The 19,161-nt window shown below is 36.7% G+C and overlaps 1 protein-coding gene across 1 annotated transcript in view; it reads right to left on the bottom strand.

Annotated features, from left to right (window-relative positions):
* The window catches only part of LOC107739977 (pappalysin-1-like), a 154,651-nt gene that overhangs the window by 88,344 nt on the left and 47,146 nt on the right, over positions 1-19,161 (bottom strand). Inside the window, exons 9-11 of the mRNA XM_016552243.1 lie at positions 14,366-14,494; positions 12,453-12,544; positions 2,881-3,077 (exon numbers count right to left, since the gene is read on the bottom strand). Of these exons, the coding sequence (XP_016407729.1) occupies positions 2,881-3,077; positions 12,453-12,544; positions 14,366-14,494 (418 nt within the window). The remainder of the gene's footprint in view (positions 1-2,880; positions 3,078-12,452; positions 12,545-14,365; positions 14,495-19,161) is intronic.

Consider the following 19,161-nt stretch of genomic DNA (forward strand, 5'->3'; position numbering starts at 1 on the left):
GTATTTTGGCGAGTTACCTCGTAAACGTAGTCTTACATTAGTTATAAAGTCTAGGATATTTGTAGCAAAATTCAGTTCAGCTTTGAAAATGCATTCCGAGCTGACCACGCCCACCCACTGTCAATCATTGCTTCAAGGCGGGGATTGGCGGAAACGTGTTACGTTTGGATCGTTCGAAACATAAGAGTTCAGAAAAAAATCTGCTTCATTGAAGGTTCACGGAATTACAGTATGTAGCCTTCATTATCCATAATGGAAGATGTTTGAAACAACCAGGACTCTTCCTAAAATACGTATTTTGGCGAGTTACCTCGTAAACGTAGTCTTACATTAGTTATAAAGTCTTAAATGACCGTAAAGAGTTTGGAGAAATTAGGATATGTGTCAGATCTATGGAAGCATATAGGTAGCGAAATTCAATTTAAAATGCAATATGCAAAGTGGCAATGCAATATTCAAAATGGCAACGCAATATTCAAAATGGCATTGTATTTCTGTATTTAAATTTAGATGTTTGAAACAACCAGGACTCTTCCTAGAGCTGGCCTCCTGGCCAAACTGAGCAACTGATGGAGAAGGGCCTTGTCTAGACTGGTGATCAAGATGCTAATGGTCACTCTAGTTGAGCTCCATGATCAAATATGCAGATGGGAGAATCCTACAGAAGGACAAACATCACTGCAACACTCCACCGTTCTGGGCTTTATGTCGGTGTGGCCAGACTCAGTCTTCTCCTCAGTGAAGACACACAAAAACCCACTTGGAATTTGCAAAAAAGCACCCAAAGGACCCTTAGACTGTGAGAAACAATATTCTCTGGTTTGATGAACCACAATTCCAAGCATAATGTTTGAAGGAAACCAGCTATGCTCATCACCTGCAGAGTACCATCCAAAAAGTAAAGTGTGCTGGTCACAGCCTCATGCTGTGGGGCTGTTTTTCAGCGGCAGGGACTGAGGAACTCGTCAGAGAAGAAGAAAAGCTCAGTGAACCAAAATATTGAGATAGCCTTAATGAAAACCTAGTTCAGAGCACTCAGAACCTCAGACTGGGCAGAGGATTCACTTTCCAACAGGACAATGAACCTAAACACACAGCAAGAGTGGCTTATAGACAACTCTGTGAATGTCCTTGAGTGGCCAAGCCACAGCCTGGCCTTGAACCCAATCAAATATTTCTGGAGAAACCTGAAAATCTCTAGAATCTCCATCTGCAGCTCATCCAGAATGCTGCTGCCAGGATTCTGACTAGAACCAGAAAATCTGAGCATATCACACCAGTCCTCAGGTCCTTACACTGGCTTCCAGTTACATTTAGGATTGATTTTAAAGTACTTTTACTCGTTTATAAATCACTCAATGGCCTAGGACCTAAATACATTGCAGATATGCTCACTGAATATAAACCTAACAGACCACTCAGATCATTAGGATCGAGTCAGTTAGAAATACCAAGGGTTCACACAAAACAAGGGGAATCCGCTTTTAGCTATTTTGCCGCCCGCAGTTGGAATCAGCTTCCAGAAGAGATCAGATGTGCTAAAACATTAGTCACATTCAAATCTAGACTCAAAACTCATCTGTTTAGCTGTGAATTTATTGAATGAGCACTGTGCGATGTCCGAACTGATTTGCTTTGTTTTATGTATGTATGATCATTTTCTATTTTTAACTGTCTTAAATTCATTTTGAAACAATTTTTAAATAATCTTCAAAGTTTTTAAATTCCTTGTTTTATTTTTGTGATTATTATTTTTTTGTGATTATTTTAATTTATTTTTATGTAAAGCACTTTGAATTACCATTGTGTACAAAATGTGCTATATAAATAAACTTGCATTGCCTTGCCTTGCCTACTGAGGAAAGCCACTACAAGCCAAGACAAAGTCCACTTTCATCACTTTACAAGCAACAGTGGCTGGATTCTTATCACACTCAGTTTAGTTTATGGTCAGGCTCCGCCCACACAGGATTAATGATGCTGAAAATTCCGCTTTGCATCACTGGAATAAATTACATTTTAACATATATTCACATAGCAAACAGTTATTTTAAATTGTAATAATATTTCATAATATTACTCTTTTTACTGTGTTTTTAATCAAATAAATGCAGCCTTGGTGAGCATAATTACTATAGTGATAGATACAGTAGATAAATAAAAACAGATAGATAGATAGATAGATATATATATATATATATATATATATATAATCTTTGTTCAATAAACTGTTAATTCATTACAAAATAAATAAAAATAAAAAGATTATATGTCAGGGTTAAATAGGGTTAAAAGGCTTAAGACTAGCTTTAAAACCAGACCATTTTATACACAAAACAAACAATATATAATATATTCAATACATTGTGTAATCATGTGTATACAGTGTAATTATGCCTTCCATCCGGGCAAATGAAGTCTGATTTCACGTCAGTGTCACACGAACCTCTAAACAACAATTTTGGACTGGTAAAGACGGCATGTTTTGCATCAAGTCAGCCAATAATATTACAGCTTGTCAAATTGAAAAAGTTTTTGCTGAGCAACATTGCTCAAATATTAGGTGAATAGACTGTGTCTGGTCCAGAAACGTGCAAAGTGTCTAAAGGTAATTTACACCGACGCCAGTTTATAACGACAAAGTGACCAGAAACCATTCATTTTCAAAGAGAGTTCTTTGTTTGAGGTGACATGAGCGAATGTCAGCAATACAAAGTTGAGCAGTACAAAATGCACAGTGATGTGATGCAATGACTACAGTGAGTTGACATGATTTGCCTCATAATACAACTTACACTAATCAAGCTGAAACCCCCACTAGTCAACCTATATCGCTGTATGTGTGAATGTATCTAAGGCTGAATCTAGCGGGACACTAACCTTAGTAATTGCAGGATATCCAGCAGCCACGTCAGCTGGACAGTACAGCCTCTCTTCATGTGACACTTCCACTGAGGTGGCCCACTGGTCCAGAAAACCATTCGGCGTGTACAGGCCACAATCCTTCACACTCGTCTCCCGCTCAAAGTCTTCACAGACGCCGTCGCCGTCATAATAGTAGCACATGCTGGGCTCATCTGAGCACAAGTGTGTGTTTGTGTTTGGGAAAGACAGAGAGAGACAGTCGTGTTAGCATCACATAAATTCTACAAACATTAAATCTACATTTTGTAATAAAGGTTCCAGAAAAAAAGTACTGCAGACATTGTAGCATGTGTATTTTCTCTGAATATATTATACAGTTTGGGAAGTTGCTTTGAAATTATAGCTTGTCAAGCCACAAACTATTCAAAATTAAAAGTGCCTTAACCAGCCTTTCAAAAGAAGTTAGCCATGGTACAAGCTAAAAACAAGAAGGGACAATATCTTTCATGTATATATCAAATATATTCTTTATTTGACCCTCTAATTCTAGCACTCTCTATTCTAATTCAATTCTTAAAAAAACACTTGTCCGTTTCAGACTTGCACTCTATTCATTTGCTGCTTGTTTTCTTATATATATATATATTTTTTTTGTTTGTTTGTTTTTTTTTTTGTTTTTTTTCATTTATTATACAATTAACAAAAGCAAAAAAGACCTCTAACATTAGCTTGCTCTATTCTTTTTCTATTCTATCTGTTTTCTTTTTATCTATTATATTATTTTAAAAAACCCTGGCTACGTGTACTGCGTTAAGCTAACTTTTGTTGATTTTGATTGCTTCCATTGTCCTCATGTGTAAGTCGCTTTGGATAAAAGCGTCTGCTAAATGACTAAATGTAATGTAAATGTAAATATATCAGATACTAATTCTGCAATCTGGAAATCTACTGTAAATGACAGAGACAGCATTGCAACTTAAGTTTGCTATCAATACAACTTGAAAACATAGCATGAAAAGCAGCATTTATCAAAATATTTCAAAAAAAAAAAATGTGAATCATTTATTTGATCAATGAATTGCATATGATATTTATTAAATTTGCTCCCGTTGTCTTCGCAAAATATTTGGAATGTACATGATGATAATTACAAAATTTTCATTTTCGGCTAAACTATTCCTTTAACAGTCAAATGTACTAATTTTTGTCAAAATGCCTAAATTATAAATTATAAACAGCCAGAGATCACATCTTTGCATTAGACCTTACAGAGTTCTTCTTGTGCTTTATTCAGTTATTTATTGTTTGTATGATCACTTGAAAAATCCATAAAAAGAAAGAAAGAAAGAAACAGAAAAATGATATCAGTCTATCCTGATAACAAATAGCAAACGCACATGCTTTGTATGTAGTGGTTATCATCTTGACAGTGTTATGTAATGCAGAGTTTTTTTCAGAAAGTGGTTCTGTAGCTGTATTGCCTGAAGACCTGCCAGTTATTGTTTAATCCCCACATTAAACTGCATTAAGTAAAAGTCCAATTTAATGCATAAACATAAGAATCAATCTGATATATCCCATCAATAATATTATTTTAATGGCTTTCAAATGTAACTATCATAAATGATGCATATACCTGTTACTATACTCAAGTTCTTACAGGCCAGGCTAAAATGCTCAATTTTATGCAATGTAACAATGTACTGTAACTCTATCAATCAATGGATCAAGGTTGAGTGATCTGCTATAAGGATAATTCATATATTTGGTATATCATGTTTCAAGTAATTCATTCATATGTTGATACTGTACAAACACAAGAATCAAACCAGTTGGAAAATCTTTAAGTACCATTAAGATGAGTTGGATATAATGATAATAGATGTAATAAAAAGTAAAAGAAAGTACAAATTCAAAGTTTTACATTTAACGCATCATGAGAAGAATTAATTAATTAAAAGTATGCAGCCCAGGCTCACTGGGAAAAGTGTTCATGAAAAGTGAGCGGTTAAAAATTGTTCAAGTATATCCAAATATGAATCTGGCAGTGTTTTATTGCAATGGTTGTTGTATGTATAGTGCCAATTCAGAATGTAATGTCAGGTGAATGACCCTAAAAGGTTAATGCTCTATGCATAGATGCACAAAACCTTAAACAATAGTGTTAACAAATGCAAATGTGAGATATAAATGCCTTGCTTTGAGCTCTTTTATAATTTTAGGGACTCATACCCAAGTGCTCCACAAGTGCAATGTTGTACCAGGTGCGCTACAGAGCAAGTTTACTACGTCAGAAAAGCCAACATATGGAGCTGGTTATGTGACGCAAAATGTGTTAATTTTCAAATCATGCACTATGGTAAAAGTCTAATTTCTGTGGAAAATTAAAGTTGTTGGTGTTTTATTGCCACTAGTGATAATTTCAGCTAGAAACTGCAGTGAATTGCACGTTTAGGTTCATTTTTGGACTTTATAAAAATGTAGGTAGAGGCTATTTTTTTAAGGAATCTGAGTGGAACATTGGTCTGTATTAAGCACTTATTAGGTATGGTTAAAAAAAAAAGTTACTTTGTGACTTTCTGTGTGAAATATTTTTTTTTTTTAGATTTGATAATCTGTTGGAGTTAAGTTTAGTACTAAGAGTTCTGAAAATGAAAAAAGTCTAGTCTCCATTTTACTTCCTTGTTCGTGTTTCTAAGACCACACACACAAGATTATTGTATATCATAAGCAGCAAAGTATACATCCACACTTGTCAATGATGAGTGAATTCAGAACATTTACCAGCCATAAATGATTCTACTAGTCATGAAACTGTTTTCAATTTTATATATATTTATACAACAGTTTTTTTCTGGTCCTCGAATCTGATTGATAAGAATCTGGTTGATAAGAGTGCGATATTAGAGTGATATCAGAACTCCAACAGCCGTTTCACCGTTTGTAATTGTATCACTCTGCTTGTGGTACTTCTTACAGCAAATGTCATGGCGGAAGCCCAAATCCAGTATCATTTTATAAATATTACTGTTTTTGGACATGTGAGCTCCAGATGGTCAGCGGCCGTTCATCGTTCATGAAGCCGCCCGAGAGTGCCTCACCTCAGCCAGATCTTCTGGAATTTACCACTGGCTCTGATATCTCTGTAGTGGTTACACATGAGATAGAATTAGTTTCAGGTAAATCTAACGGGAAGTCTTTGGTCTCATTAATCTATTAGTATTTAATAATAGTGTTTAGCATTGGGAAATGGTTTGTTCCATGATGGTGATTTTAGTTTAATTGTTCTGCCATTAGATGGCGACAAGAGACTGTTTTTATGAGTGAGTCAGCAGTAAAGACTTTTATACTGAAAAATAAACGCTATAAACGGAAGTTATTAGAGATGCACCGATTGATCGGCCAGTGATCGGAATTGGCCGATTTTTCGCATGACCGGCCCGGATCGTTGATCGGCCGGTCAGTCTCACGTCTTGCCGATTCCGAGCCAGCGGCGCCGGCAATAACGTCACAGCCACACGCACACTCACAGTTGCGTGTAAACATGTTGTTTCGCGTGATAATGATTCTAATTTTAATTGAATTCAGTGTAAACGGCGACTGATAATGTATTTATGTCGTGCCAGATGAGGCTTGCACAGCCTGAGTGAGTGTGTGAGAGAGACAGCATTTTTAGATTTGATAATCTGTTGGAGTTAAGTTTAGTACTAAGAGTTCTGAAAATGAAAAAAGTCTAGTCTCCATTTTACTTCCTTGTTCGTGTTTCTAAGACCACACACACAAGATTATTGTATATCATAAGCAGCAAAGTATACATCCACACTTGTCAATGATGAGTGAATTCAGAACATTTACCAGCCATAAATGATTCTACTAGTCATGAAACTGTTTTCAATTTTATATATATTTATACAACAGTTTTTTTCTGGTCCTCGAATCTGATTGATAAGAATCTGGTTGATAAGAGTGCGATATTAGAGTGATATCAGAACTCCAACAGCCGTTTCACCGTTTGTAATTGTATCACTCTGCTTGTGGTACTTCTTACAGCAAATGTCATGGCGGAAGCCCAAATCCAGTATCATTTTATAAATATTACTGTTTTTGGACATGTGAGCTCCAGATGGTCAGCGGCCGTTCATCGTTCATGAAGCCGCCCGAGAGTGCCTCACCTCAGCCAGATCTTCTGGAATTTACCACTGGCTCTGATATCTCTGTAGTGGTTACACATGAGATAGAATTAGTTTCAGGTAAATCTAACGGGAAGTCTTTGGTCTCATTAATCTATTATTTGTTCCAGAGAAGATAGTTTTGGCAAAATCTCATCATGTTTATATAAATTAAACGCTGTATATCAGAGTGCTTCCTTTGTACTTTTGACTGAATTGCCTAACAAATTTTATGACGGCTGTTGTTGTTGTTGTTTATTAAATATTATTATTCAATAAATAATATTTTATATAATATTATATATATATATATATATATATATATAAAATAGTAGTATTTAATAATAGTGTTTAGCATTGGGAAATGGTTTGTTCCATGATGGTGATTTTAGTTTAATTGTTCTGCCATTAGATGGCGACAAGAGACTGTTTTTATGAGTGAGTCAGCAGTAAGCCATGATGTTTCCCCGAATATCAATATCAACATGATTGCAATGTGACACTGATTTTATACAATAGTATTTCAATAAACAAGAAGTTAAAATTAAGTGACTTTGATTTTAGACAAAATATTGACTGTTTTTGCTAAATTTCACTGACGAAAATAGTTCCAATAAAAGGCACAGCAGGACTGTCGTGTGTCTCCGAGCAACACACAGCGGTGTTTCATTACTGAATGAATCCACGTTTTTGAACGAATCGAGTGAGTCAATGATTCAGTGGCCCATTCATAAGGACAGTCACTTGCCTCGTTTCTGAATGAATCAGCCGTTTGAATGAATCGGTTGAATGAATGAATAAATGACTCACTCATTAAAACAGACATTTGCCGCCACCTACTGGTGGTTTAGTCATATTTAATAGTATCATTGCATTTTTTTCAATATTTATTTGTGTTTAAAAAAATATGTAAAACATTATTCTTATAAAATTAGCATTTTAAATGTTGCAGTGTAAATGCGTTTATGGCACTTCAGCTTCATCAAACTGTCTGTGTAAATGCATCTAATGCCACTTCAGATGCAGCTTCTGTTTCCTCAGCAGTGGAAAGATAGAGTTTGTTAAGACTAATTTCATTTGAATGGTAACAACTCTACAGTTGCTTAGTATTCTAACTGAATTAATTGAAACAAAGTAAGAATTTGATGTGAAAAATGACACATTTAATAAGGTTAGGAGAAACAAATGACCATGTATAAACATAGTGGGAAATGACATCTGTTTTGTTACATACAGCAACTCATTTTAAGTTAATTATTTCTTCCTCTTTCCAGTCACAGAGCACTTTATTTTGAGAGTTGTCTAAGTGAGAGAAAATCTGTAACTTAGTCCGGATTGGTGGAATTGTAATGTTTAATAATTTATTTTATGTAAATAATCTTTGCATTGAAATTTGCATAGATTTTTGTTTGTATATGCTGTCAATTATAGTTCTTAGAAAGAAAATCAGAATCGGCAAAAATTGGTATCGGCAGGGCACACTTCCAAAAAATCGTAAATCGGAATCGGCAAAGAAAATTGCAATCGGTGCATCTCTAGAAGTTATTTTTAGTTTCAACAACAGACTGACGCAGCGAACAAACGCATTGAGCAGCACTGTCATCAGAAATCACCCTTAACAGATGAAAGGATATTAACGGTATGACAAAGATGGAGGCTTGGGCTCAGCTGTTTAACTGTCAAACTGAGATTTGAATCCATAGCGGAAGGAAGTAGTTCTGCACAAAAAAGGGTTTTAAAGACACCCCGTCGTTGTTATTTATGTATTTACACAATTATGCCGTCCAAGTCTTGTATAATCGCAATATCACCCTTGTAGACGTGAGATATGGCTGTATATCTGCACGCTGTGATCACCTACGGCCGAATCACAGCCGTGCTGATATACAGCCATATCTCTTGTCTACTTGTGTGATATTGCTTATCTATATGCATATATACATGCTTTTGTCCCCATGTCAATGGGTTTATTTGGCAGTTTTCCCTTGCATACTGAGGACAAACACCACAGGTCACTGTGTCATACTCACAGCATCACATCAGAGAAGAGCCAGATACTGTTTCTGAGAGAAACTGGACCCAATTCAAATCTATGAAGACACATTGTGATCCTTCTTCTTAAGTGTTCACTTTGATGGCCTAATGTGAGCAATATTCAACATATGTGTCACCACATAGAGTTCTACAGAATCGCAACAGATGTTTTATTTTGCAGATGGTTTGAATGTCTCCTCTGTATCGTTCAAAAAATTTATATCAGCGAGGGTCAGATTGTCCTTCTCAAATGATATTTCAAATCATGCTGCAGGTTCCCGAATAAAGTTATCGGCCAATTGCAGTGAAGTTTCTCAAATGTGGTGTTTGCGGGTGTTAATTTTGGTCTCTAGATACATCTGTGCTGCCTTCAGGATCCCACCAGATGAAGGCATCTTTGCAGACAGGATGTTGCGCAAACATTGGTTTCAGATGTGCCTTGATGGCTTCCTACCTCTGAAGGCAGCATTTTTCAGATTTCGGACACATAAGGTTTTTCCAGGGCCATGAGCGAGACAGGAGCACTGTTGAGTTCAGGGATATTTGGGATGATTTTCCAGGCCATGGAGCTGCTGTTCTTCATTCAAGTGTTTTACCCTTTACTTTTTCTCCTCACTATTTCTCATTCTCAAATCACTCACTTTCACATTTTCTCTCCCACATTGTCTCTCCATTCACTCCTACTCTGTATTTTTTGTTTGTCTCTCTGGCATTTTATATTGAATATTCAAAACTGAATATTAGTAGTGCACCTAAAAAGAATTAGAACAGCAATGCAAAATACACTAAGGAAGATACAATTTACAAATGTACAGAAATTAACCATTTTAAAATACATTTAAACAGAATTCAATGTTAACACTTTACAATAAAGTTAATTTGTTAACTATATTAGTTAACACAAAAATCTAACAATTAAAATTCCGTCATATTTAGTTTGGGCCATAATTCTCATCAGTCACCATGAAATCAAAATTTTAAATTCTTATTTTTTAATGGAATACTGTGGTGTTTATTATAAATAATGGCTCGCGCCCGCGATGTTTAGGCATGTTTTGTGCCGTTGATCTTCGTCGTCATCCTTAATAAATAAAACATTTATTCATGCTTGGGTGTCGGCTGTGAATCCAGTGGAGAGAAATCTCCCACCACTAACTGCAAACTGGCATTCAGATCTGCCTCCATTTTGTTAGCAACGCCCCCAGCTTCCAACGATCCAATCAATTCCCGAAGGATGAAATCAAGTCCCGCCCTCTCATTTCAGATGCCGTTTCACTCGGATATACATCACAGTAGACAAGAAAAGACTATCGCAACTTCTGTTTCATGCCGACTTTAAGTTTAAGTATGGGGTTTAAGGATTAACGGATCTAAAATATGGTCATGCAATAAGGCATTAATATGTGCTTTATAAGTACTAATAAACAGCCAATATGCTAGTAACATGCTTGCTAATAAGCAACTAGTTAATAGTGAGAATTGGTCCCTAAACTAAAGTGTTACCAAAAATACTTCTAAAGCATTTATTTACAATGTTACTAATACAAAAAAAATAAAAAATACACAACTAAGCAAGTAAGTAACTGTTTTATATATTTCATATATTTAAAATATTTTTAATGGACCTGAGCTAACATGAACTAGCAATGAGCAGTTGTATTTTTAACAAAGGTTAACAAAGACTAATAAATACTGTAACAAAGGTATTGCTCATTGTAAGTTCATGCATTGTTAGTAATGCATTAACCAATGTTAACTAATGGGACCTTATTGTCAAGTGTTTGTACCAATTCAACTACCAAGTCATGTCAGTTGAACGCATAAGAAAAAATGAACTGCTATACAGAATAAGGCTGAAAGTGCCAAAAATAGTGATAATGAGTATATGTTAAGTGATAAAGAGACACAGACTGTCTCTCTTTCTGTCTGTCTCTCAATGGAAGGGGTTCCAGCAAGGAGGACGAAGGCTTGCCGTGCCAAGTTGGCTCAAGCCTCTGCATAAATTCCAGCGTTCCCCTCTGCTCAGCTCTGCTGATGTTGAAACGAGGGGCTGCAGAGGGGGACAAAAACATACACTCACACACACAACTATTGTTCACGTGGCCTTCTGCGCAACCTACAGTCATACATGTACGCACGTCTGCGCCACACTGCACCCATGGCACCGTTACACTGCTCAGATACAATGAGACAAGCAACTGTACCTTACCTGGGCAACTCGATTCTAACGCTTACATAGATAAAACTATACTGAGATAAGAAAAACCAAACGCTATCTTTTGGTTCAGCAGAGTGCAGCTATAAAAACAAACAGTTGCACAGTCAGAAAGACAAATGCTTCATTCATGTTGGTGCCTGATGGTTCCACATAAAAACAAAAATTTCAAGCTGCCACACAGATGTGATTCCTTCAGCAAATAGTAAAAACTCTCAGAGAATAATGTGTAAATGTCTGATATTCTGAATGAATGAATAAATAAATAAATACATAAATAAGATTGCTAAGTATTTTCTGCTCACCATGGCTGCAATTATTTTATAAAAAAATCAGTAAAAACAGTAATTTTGTGAAATATTACTTTTAAAAAAAGGTGTTTTTTTATGTGAATATATGTTAAAATGTAATTTATTGCTGTGATCAAAGCTAAATGCTCAGCATCCATTACTCCAGTCTTCAGTGTCACATGATCCTTCAGAAATCATTCAGATTTTCTGCTAAAAAAAAAAAAAAAACATTTCTGAGTATTATCAGTGTTGAAAACAGTTGTGCTGCTTCACATTTTTGTAGAAACCATGATGCATTATTTTTCATAATTCTTTTTTACATAGCTTGAAGCAAATCTGCTGAACACTGAATAGGTGTCATGTATGTGGTCTATTTCATGAGCAGTATAAGTGTCTATTTTAGACTTCTGAGGCTCTTTGCATTTGTGTGTAACAGTAAACAAAAGTATCCTACTGCTGTCTTTCAATGACGTAATCTTTCCTCAGGCTCTGACCATAAAAACGGAGACCGGAAAGCATTGTATTATTAATATTACAGAGCAGGAGAAGGTGCCAAGACATCCTTCATGAATTTGTTAGTGTGTTCGTCTTGAATTAAATGTGTTACAGATTTTACAAGGATGCCATAATGCTAGTGATAAAAAATAGCTTTGGCTCTGGAGGGAGCGAACAAAAGAGCTCAGCTAAAGTGCTGCTCTCAAAGATGCTTTTTCCGTAGTGAGATGATAACACATCTCACAAAACCATCAACCAAAACTGATGTACAGCAGTGACTACATTTAAAAGCGTGCCACACTTTCTGACATGCAGTCGTAGCCGTATGACAGATGACGGCTGTAATGAGCCGCTGATGCACTTACGCTTTCACTCCACACTTACCAATACAGTTAAAAAATGGCTCCTTCTTGCAGTGGCCGGAGCAGCCGTCTCCATTCATAGTGTTCATATCATCACATTCCTCTCCCTGGGACCTGAAATAAATCAATGCATATGTAATAAACATTATGATGATTTCCCCTGGTGGATATGAATCTGTGTTGCTAAAAGAATGAACATCTGAAGCCTGCAGTGTGGATATGGCAGTATATTTTCTAACAACTTTAACATGTTTTATTGAGGCAGCACAGATGAACCTCAAGGTTAATCTGATGATCCTCTAAATCAGTGCTTCTCAACCTTTAAGACCCCCACTACTACTCAACACAATATTCAAAGGCCCCTTATATAATGTAATATTAACCAAACTATAACAAAATATATTTGAAAAGATTCCAGGAGTGTCAATATAGGTAAAATAATTAACCACAATTCGTTTTAACTGTATGTTCTTCAATAAAAACCATAGTTGAGAGGAAAGAGTAACATTTTATTTAAGTTTTTGATTTAAGTTTACATCTTGATGGAGTTAGATTGTTCTATTTATGAATAATATTAATATTAATTGTAATGTTAATAAAATATATGTAATGATCAGGGCTTGACGTTAACTGTTTTGCTCACCAGCCACTGTGGCTATAGTGGTTTTCCAAAATTACTAGCCACTCAGCATTTTCACTGGCCACAATTTTGTTTTTGGGAAATTACGTTTTATATGAATAAAGTTACTACATACATACAAAAAAAAATTATTTAAATTGTTTTCCAGGTCATTTTTTGTCTATTTAAAGGGGATTTTTCCCTAACTGTATTAAATGTGTGTGTCATCTTTCATATCAGATTCTTACATTTTATTAATAACGTCACTTAATATAAGACAACGCTATCGGGCTGTTACCAGTCAAATGAAATCAGTATGAACAAAACTGATATTTCCACTGCAGAAGAAACAGAAGCAGATGTAGTGGCATGTAGATGCATTTGCACACAGTTTAATGAAGCTGAAATGTATCAGGAATGCATTTACAATGCAAAATTATAACAGCATAAATAATGTTATAAGCTTGGTATTTTACATTATATATATATTTTTTAAATATACAAATATGAAATGTTGCAGAAAAAAATGCAAAGATAAGCTACTTTTAAATATGAAAGTAAACCGCCAGTAGGTGGCAGCAAGTGACTGTCTTAATGAGTTAATCATTGAGTCATTCATTCAAATGATTCGTTCAGACAGCTGATTCATTCAAGAATGAAGCAAAGTGCCAGTCTTTATGAATAGACCACTGAATCATTGACTCATATGATAAATTTAAAAACTCAGAATCATTCAGTAACGAAAAACTGCTGTCTTGCTCAGAGATGCGTCACTGTTCTGCTGTGATCTTTGTTTGGAAGTATTTCTGTTAAACAAATCGAGCAAAAACAGACAACATTGTACTAAAATGTGGTTTTCAGGGAAAACTACACTCTCTTGGTCGTGTCATGTTGCTTAACTATAGGCTAGTCTGTATGTTATAAATATAAAAACTACATTTTTACCGCAGAATGTTGGCTCCTGTGTCAGAAGCACCACACGCATGCGTTGTGGTATTGTCGTGAATGTGCGGCAGACGGTGAGTAATTAATGACAGAATTTTCATTTTTGGGTGAACTATGCCTTTAATGAAGTTAGATTGTTTAAATGTACTATTAATGATATAAATCTTATATTTTTAACAATATATTAATTTTAATAATTTAAAGTTCTCGAAGGCTCCTCACTATGCAACACAATATTCGAAGGCCCTTATTTTATTTTTACTTTAATAATAATTTAAATAATTGAAAGTCATCCTGCAGCCCCCTTGGAAGTTTGCTGAGGCTCACTAGTGGGTCCCGGTCCCCTGGTTAAGAAACATATCCAAACCCACCTCTGGATGAGACCATCTCCACAGTATGGCGCTCCAAGGCGGTGTGTCAATGGAGGTGACGGTTCACTCACACTCCGACTGGAGATTGTTTGGACCTGGTAAGTGTAAACCCCACCATACTCAACGTCCCTGTGGAAAAAAAAATAAAATAAAAAATCACACATTTGTGGAAATTTAGACATGTACTTTTGCATTAAGGGGCGATGTTTGCTCTCTGTGATTGATTCTTTGATGTCAAATACTTATGTTTATTTAATTAATTAAATCAGTAAGAATACTACAGGCTGTTGCCAATGAAATTTTATCAACATTAAAGGTGGGGTAAGCGATTTTTCAAAAATGCTTTAGAAAACTGATCGTGTTTGTTTTGGTGATTTCAAATGTTGGCTACCAGAAATCGCTTACCCCACCTTTAACAAAACCCATCTTTATGTTTTTATTTCAGTGTTTGATTATGTTTGTGTTTGTATGCAAGTGAATGTATAGTACAGATGTATGTATTTTTCTGGCCAGTATCAAAGATGATTTTCTTTGTGAAAATCTGAATGGACAATAAAGTTTAATCAAATCGAATCAAATCATCTATACACTGCAGAGGTAGCACAGAAGCTGCATCTGACATGGCATGTTTATTCACACAGACTGCTTAAATCATGGTATGTAATCTACACGTACAACAATTGTGTAATTTTATGAGCTTAATAGGAACTCACTGCAATATTATTATAATTATTGTTGTTGAATATCGCCCTTGAAATTATAATAATGATTATTAAGGTTGATTAATGTTTGGGAAACGGCCTGCAATATTCTTGCAGGCTACACATACAAAACAAGCAAACCATTTATGAATGAATATATTGTTTTTCACATTTTAGAAAATCATAGTTAATTTTAGTAGCATGAAAAACAAAACAAATATTCAAAATGGGAATAAATCAAGCAAAGAACGGTAACTGATAACGTAACGGTAACTGCTAACACTACAGAGTTTACACTACAGGACCGGTGTCAATCCAACACAGCTCTTTCTACACAAAATTCTAATGCAATCGTAATGCCAATTTAGTGCTGATTCTAAAACTGCAACACACTCCTCAGCTGTTACTTTGAACCATCGGCTGCTGGTGGTTGAGATCAGGTCTGAGATAAGAGATATCCAATCTTGTGTCGGTCTGAGGAGGCAGGCTCTGTACCCAATCTGAACCATGTGAGATGTCATGAGGGATGAAGTTGTGCTGAGACAATGTAACCAAAACCTGTTCACTTAGTGCTGGGCTTCGAGGAAATGGTCACGGCGTTCTGGTGGTGAAAGATTGCGGCGGCTGATAATGAGCAAAAGAGGCCAGACATGTTTCATCTCTCAGAGGACAGCTGTAAACAAACACGAGTCGCATCTTCTAATTGTCATATACTTCTCAGAGTGAAATAGAGTGATGTCCACCTCGAATGTCTCTTGGAGGCCATTTACCTGTGGTCAGTACAAATGCATTAGTGACTGAGAGTAAATACTTTCAATTATATTCTGGTGAAAAGTGAAATGAGCCCACCCTCAGGTTTCTAGGGGCCCTTGTGAAATAGAAGTATACGCATTACTTCCTCTGGAGTTCTCGGCTCCTGTCCTCGCCCCGGAATCATCTCCAGAAAGTTTTCCTTCGTCTCCGTTGGTCCCGTCCAGCCCTCCTTCGTCTCCTGATTTCCCCCGAGGTAACCAGCCTTGCACCTCCAGTGCCCGCTCCTCATAAGCGCCCTCCAGAGCGCCCTCAAGTGCCCACTCCTCCAGAGCGCCCCCCAGGATTCCTAGACTTCCCCAAGAAAATGTTTTGGGGGGGCCATATACCCGTGGACGAGCCGGCTAAGGCCACGGAGGATCCGCCATGGCCTCCTGAGCTACCAGCTCCGCCATGGCAACCTGAACTGCCTGCTCCGCCATGGTCTCCTGAGTCGCCTGATCCACCATGGCCTCCTGAGCTACCAGCTCCACCATGGCAACCTGAACTGCCTGCTCCGCCATGGCCTCCTGAGTTCCCTGCTCCGCCATGGCAACCTGAACTGCCTGCTCCACCATGGCTCCCGGAGGTCCCTGATTCACCCTGGAGGTTCTCCTTGTCTCCGCCCTGTTCCTGTCCTGCACCAGCCTCCAGGGTGCCCCCCCCTCCCCAATGTTACTGTTACGATTGCGGGGCGCTCTGTCACGTGTATGTTCTGTGTTTCTGTTCTCCCTGCTTTGTCCTAGTTTTCCTTTGTTGCTTGATTAGTTAATTAGTTTCCACCTGTGTTCATTTATTATCTTATTAGTCGATCGTTTGGTTCAGTATAAATAGCCCTGACTTTCTTAAGTTTCTTTGTCCTGTCTCCATCGTTTAAAGTGGTTGTTTTCTACATTTCTCCACAGTGGAATTATTAAAAGACTCTGTTTGTTGTATATCTGCCTCCTGCATACTCCCTCGCCTGGCAACCCCTGACACATGTGTTGTGGTATTCTTGTAAACGAGTGTCGAAGACTGACAGGAAAGATAAGAAATTGTTGAATAAAGTTATTTTTGTTTTCTTTGTGCACAAAGTATTCTCGTATCTTCGTAAAAATTAAGGTTGAACCACTGATTGAACGTGGTCATTCCATTGTCTACGCAAGGTCAGAAAGTTCTCGGATTTCATGAAAAATATCTTAATTTGTGTTCCGAAGATGAATGGCGGTCTTACGGGTTTGGAACAACATAAGGGTGAGTATTTATTACATTATTTGCAAGTACATTTTTTAATATACTTGTAAGATTCAAAGTATACTACAAGTGCACATTCAGTACAATTAAGCACACTTCTTTTCACAAGGCCATTGTAAAACAGTCAATATATACACATCTGTGATATTATTCTACAATAAAATACAGTTAATCTCTGCTTACTGTTACACCTCTTAATTTATTAAAGTTCGGACAAATCCCACCAACAGACTGACAAAGAAAGCCATGCATGCACGCTAGCACATGAAAGCTGCATGTGCATTTTTTTCTACTCGCATCCACCTATATTGCAAACTACAACCCACCCACAAAGCTACAGAAGAGCATGTGTATTAACTAACAGGCAGAAACCCCAAATCTCTCAGATTTCCAAAACTACACAAAAAGACACACATGAACACCAGTAATTAATCAAAGAGCCAACACAAGCAAGAGGAAAATACACAAAGCCTTCATTATTTGCATTTATGTTGGGCTCGTTCCCCTGAGAAACGCAAGCACTTCTCTGCTGATTAACAAAACAACACTGCCAAATTGCCAGAGCGCCACAGACATTACATTTATTACAAACGGTGTAGGTTCACATGAGGCCAAGTGTTTTTGTGCTGCCATCAGCAGAGTTATAAGGTGCCTGTTCTAATGGGCAGGGAAGCAGTAACATTTAATAAGAGGCAAAACAAATCATTCAAATTAGCACTTGACATGAATGACACCAGAAAGAGGTTTACGCTGCAATTGCCTGTGTTTTGGATAAGGGGGAAAACGTCTGTAAAAGTCCCATGAAATGAAACAAGATAAACACAAATAAGTGTTGCACAGAGAAAAGCACTTTACACACCATGCATACATACGCGCATATGGACGTGCCACACATAAACCTTCAACTTCAGAACGTGTAAGGAGATTTATAACAGGAAAACTGATTTGACTGTTGCAGTTTTTGAGATTCCAGGTCATTGTTTATGAAAACACACGTGAAAGGGTCACATCAATTACTGAACTTAACTAACAATCAGACTGTGAAAGTTAAAACTATCAAATACAAGCAAACAACAGAAAAGAAAGAAAGAAAGAAAATTACCAAACAGCTGACAGGAGCCATCGACTTCCACAGTATTTATATATATATATATATATATATTGTGTTCAAATGCATAAATTAGTGACTGTGATTCATTTTAATTGTAATGTTCTTTCTTTCTTTCTTACTTACCTACTTACTTTTTCTTTCTTTCTTTCTTTCTTTCTTTCTTTCTTTCTCTTCTACTTAATATCTTAATTTGAAATCAATCAAACTAATTGCTTAATTTGTAATTACAACCAATTTTGTAAGCTCATACAGGTTTGGACCAAGTGAGTAAATGATGACAGAATTTTCATTTTTGGGTGAACTATCTTTTTAACTGGTTAGGGGGGATTACACGTATAATTCAGGCCTTTCACTCTCATGATCATTATCATCCTAGAATAAACAAGCAACTAGCTGACAGGCTGGACTTTCTTTACCACAACCACCATGTTGAGTGTTATGATTTTTCTCATTAATTTATCAGGTGGTCTGTCTCCTCTTCTTAATACTTTTTTTTCTGAAATTTAAAGAATGTTTTGATGTAGAAGGAGTGAAACACTAAATTTGGTAACAACTATTAATTATTTGTTTAACAAATAATAAGAAGGGGAAGAGCTTGACCAACAATGTGATACTCTAGTATCTAAGTGTTTTTTTTTTGTTTGTTTTTTGTCTTTCTCTAGAGGAAAATCTATTTGCTTAGAGTTTTCTAATACATAACATAAGAGACTTTTTGTGTTGGCGGACGGCGCTTCAGCGCTGGTCGTTCCTGTGTCGAGTGGGTTGCGCACTTCAGGCTGCACTACCCCCTGTCGTGCTGCAAACGAATGTTTCCCCTGTGCGTCTCAGCACGTAAAAGAGCATTTCCCTAAAAGAGCCAATTTCTCTAAAAGAGTACAATAAGCGGGTGCGTCTTTGTAAAGACGACGGATCGTCTTTTAAAAGATGCCATTTCACCCGTGCGTTTCTGGATGCGGTCGTTA

Source organism: Sinocyclocheilus rhinocerous, unplaced genomic scaffold (genome assembly GCF_001515625.1).
Source record: "Sinocyclocheilus rhinocerous isolate Xijiao unplaced genomic scaffold, SAMN03320098_v1.1 scaffold285, whole genome shotgun sequence".
Classification (NCBI taxonomy): Eukaryota; Metazoa; Chordata; class Actinopteri; order Cypriniformes; family Cyprinidae; genus Sinocyclocheilus; species Sinocyclocheilus rhinocerous.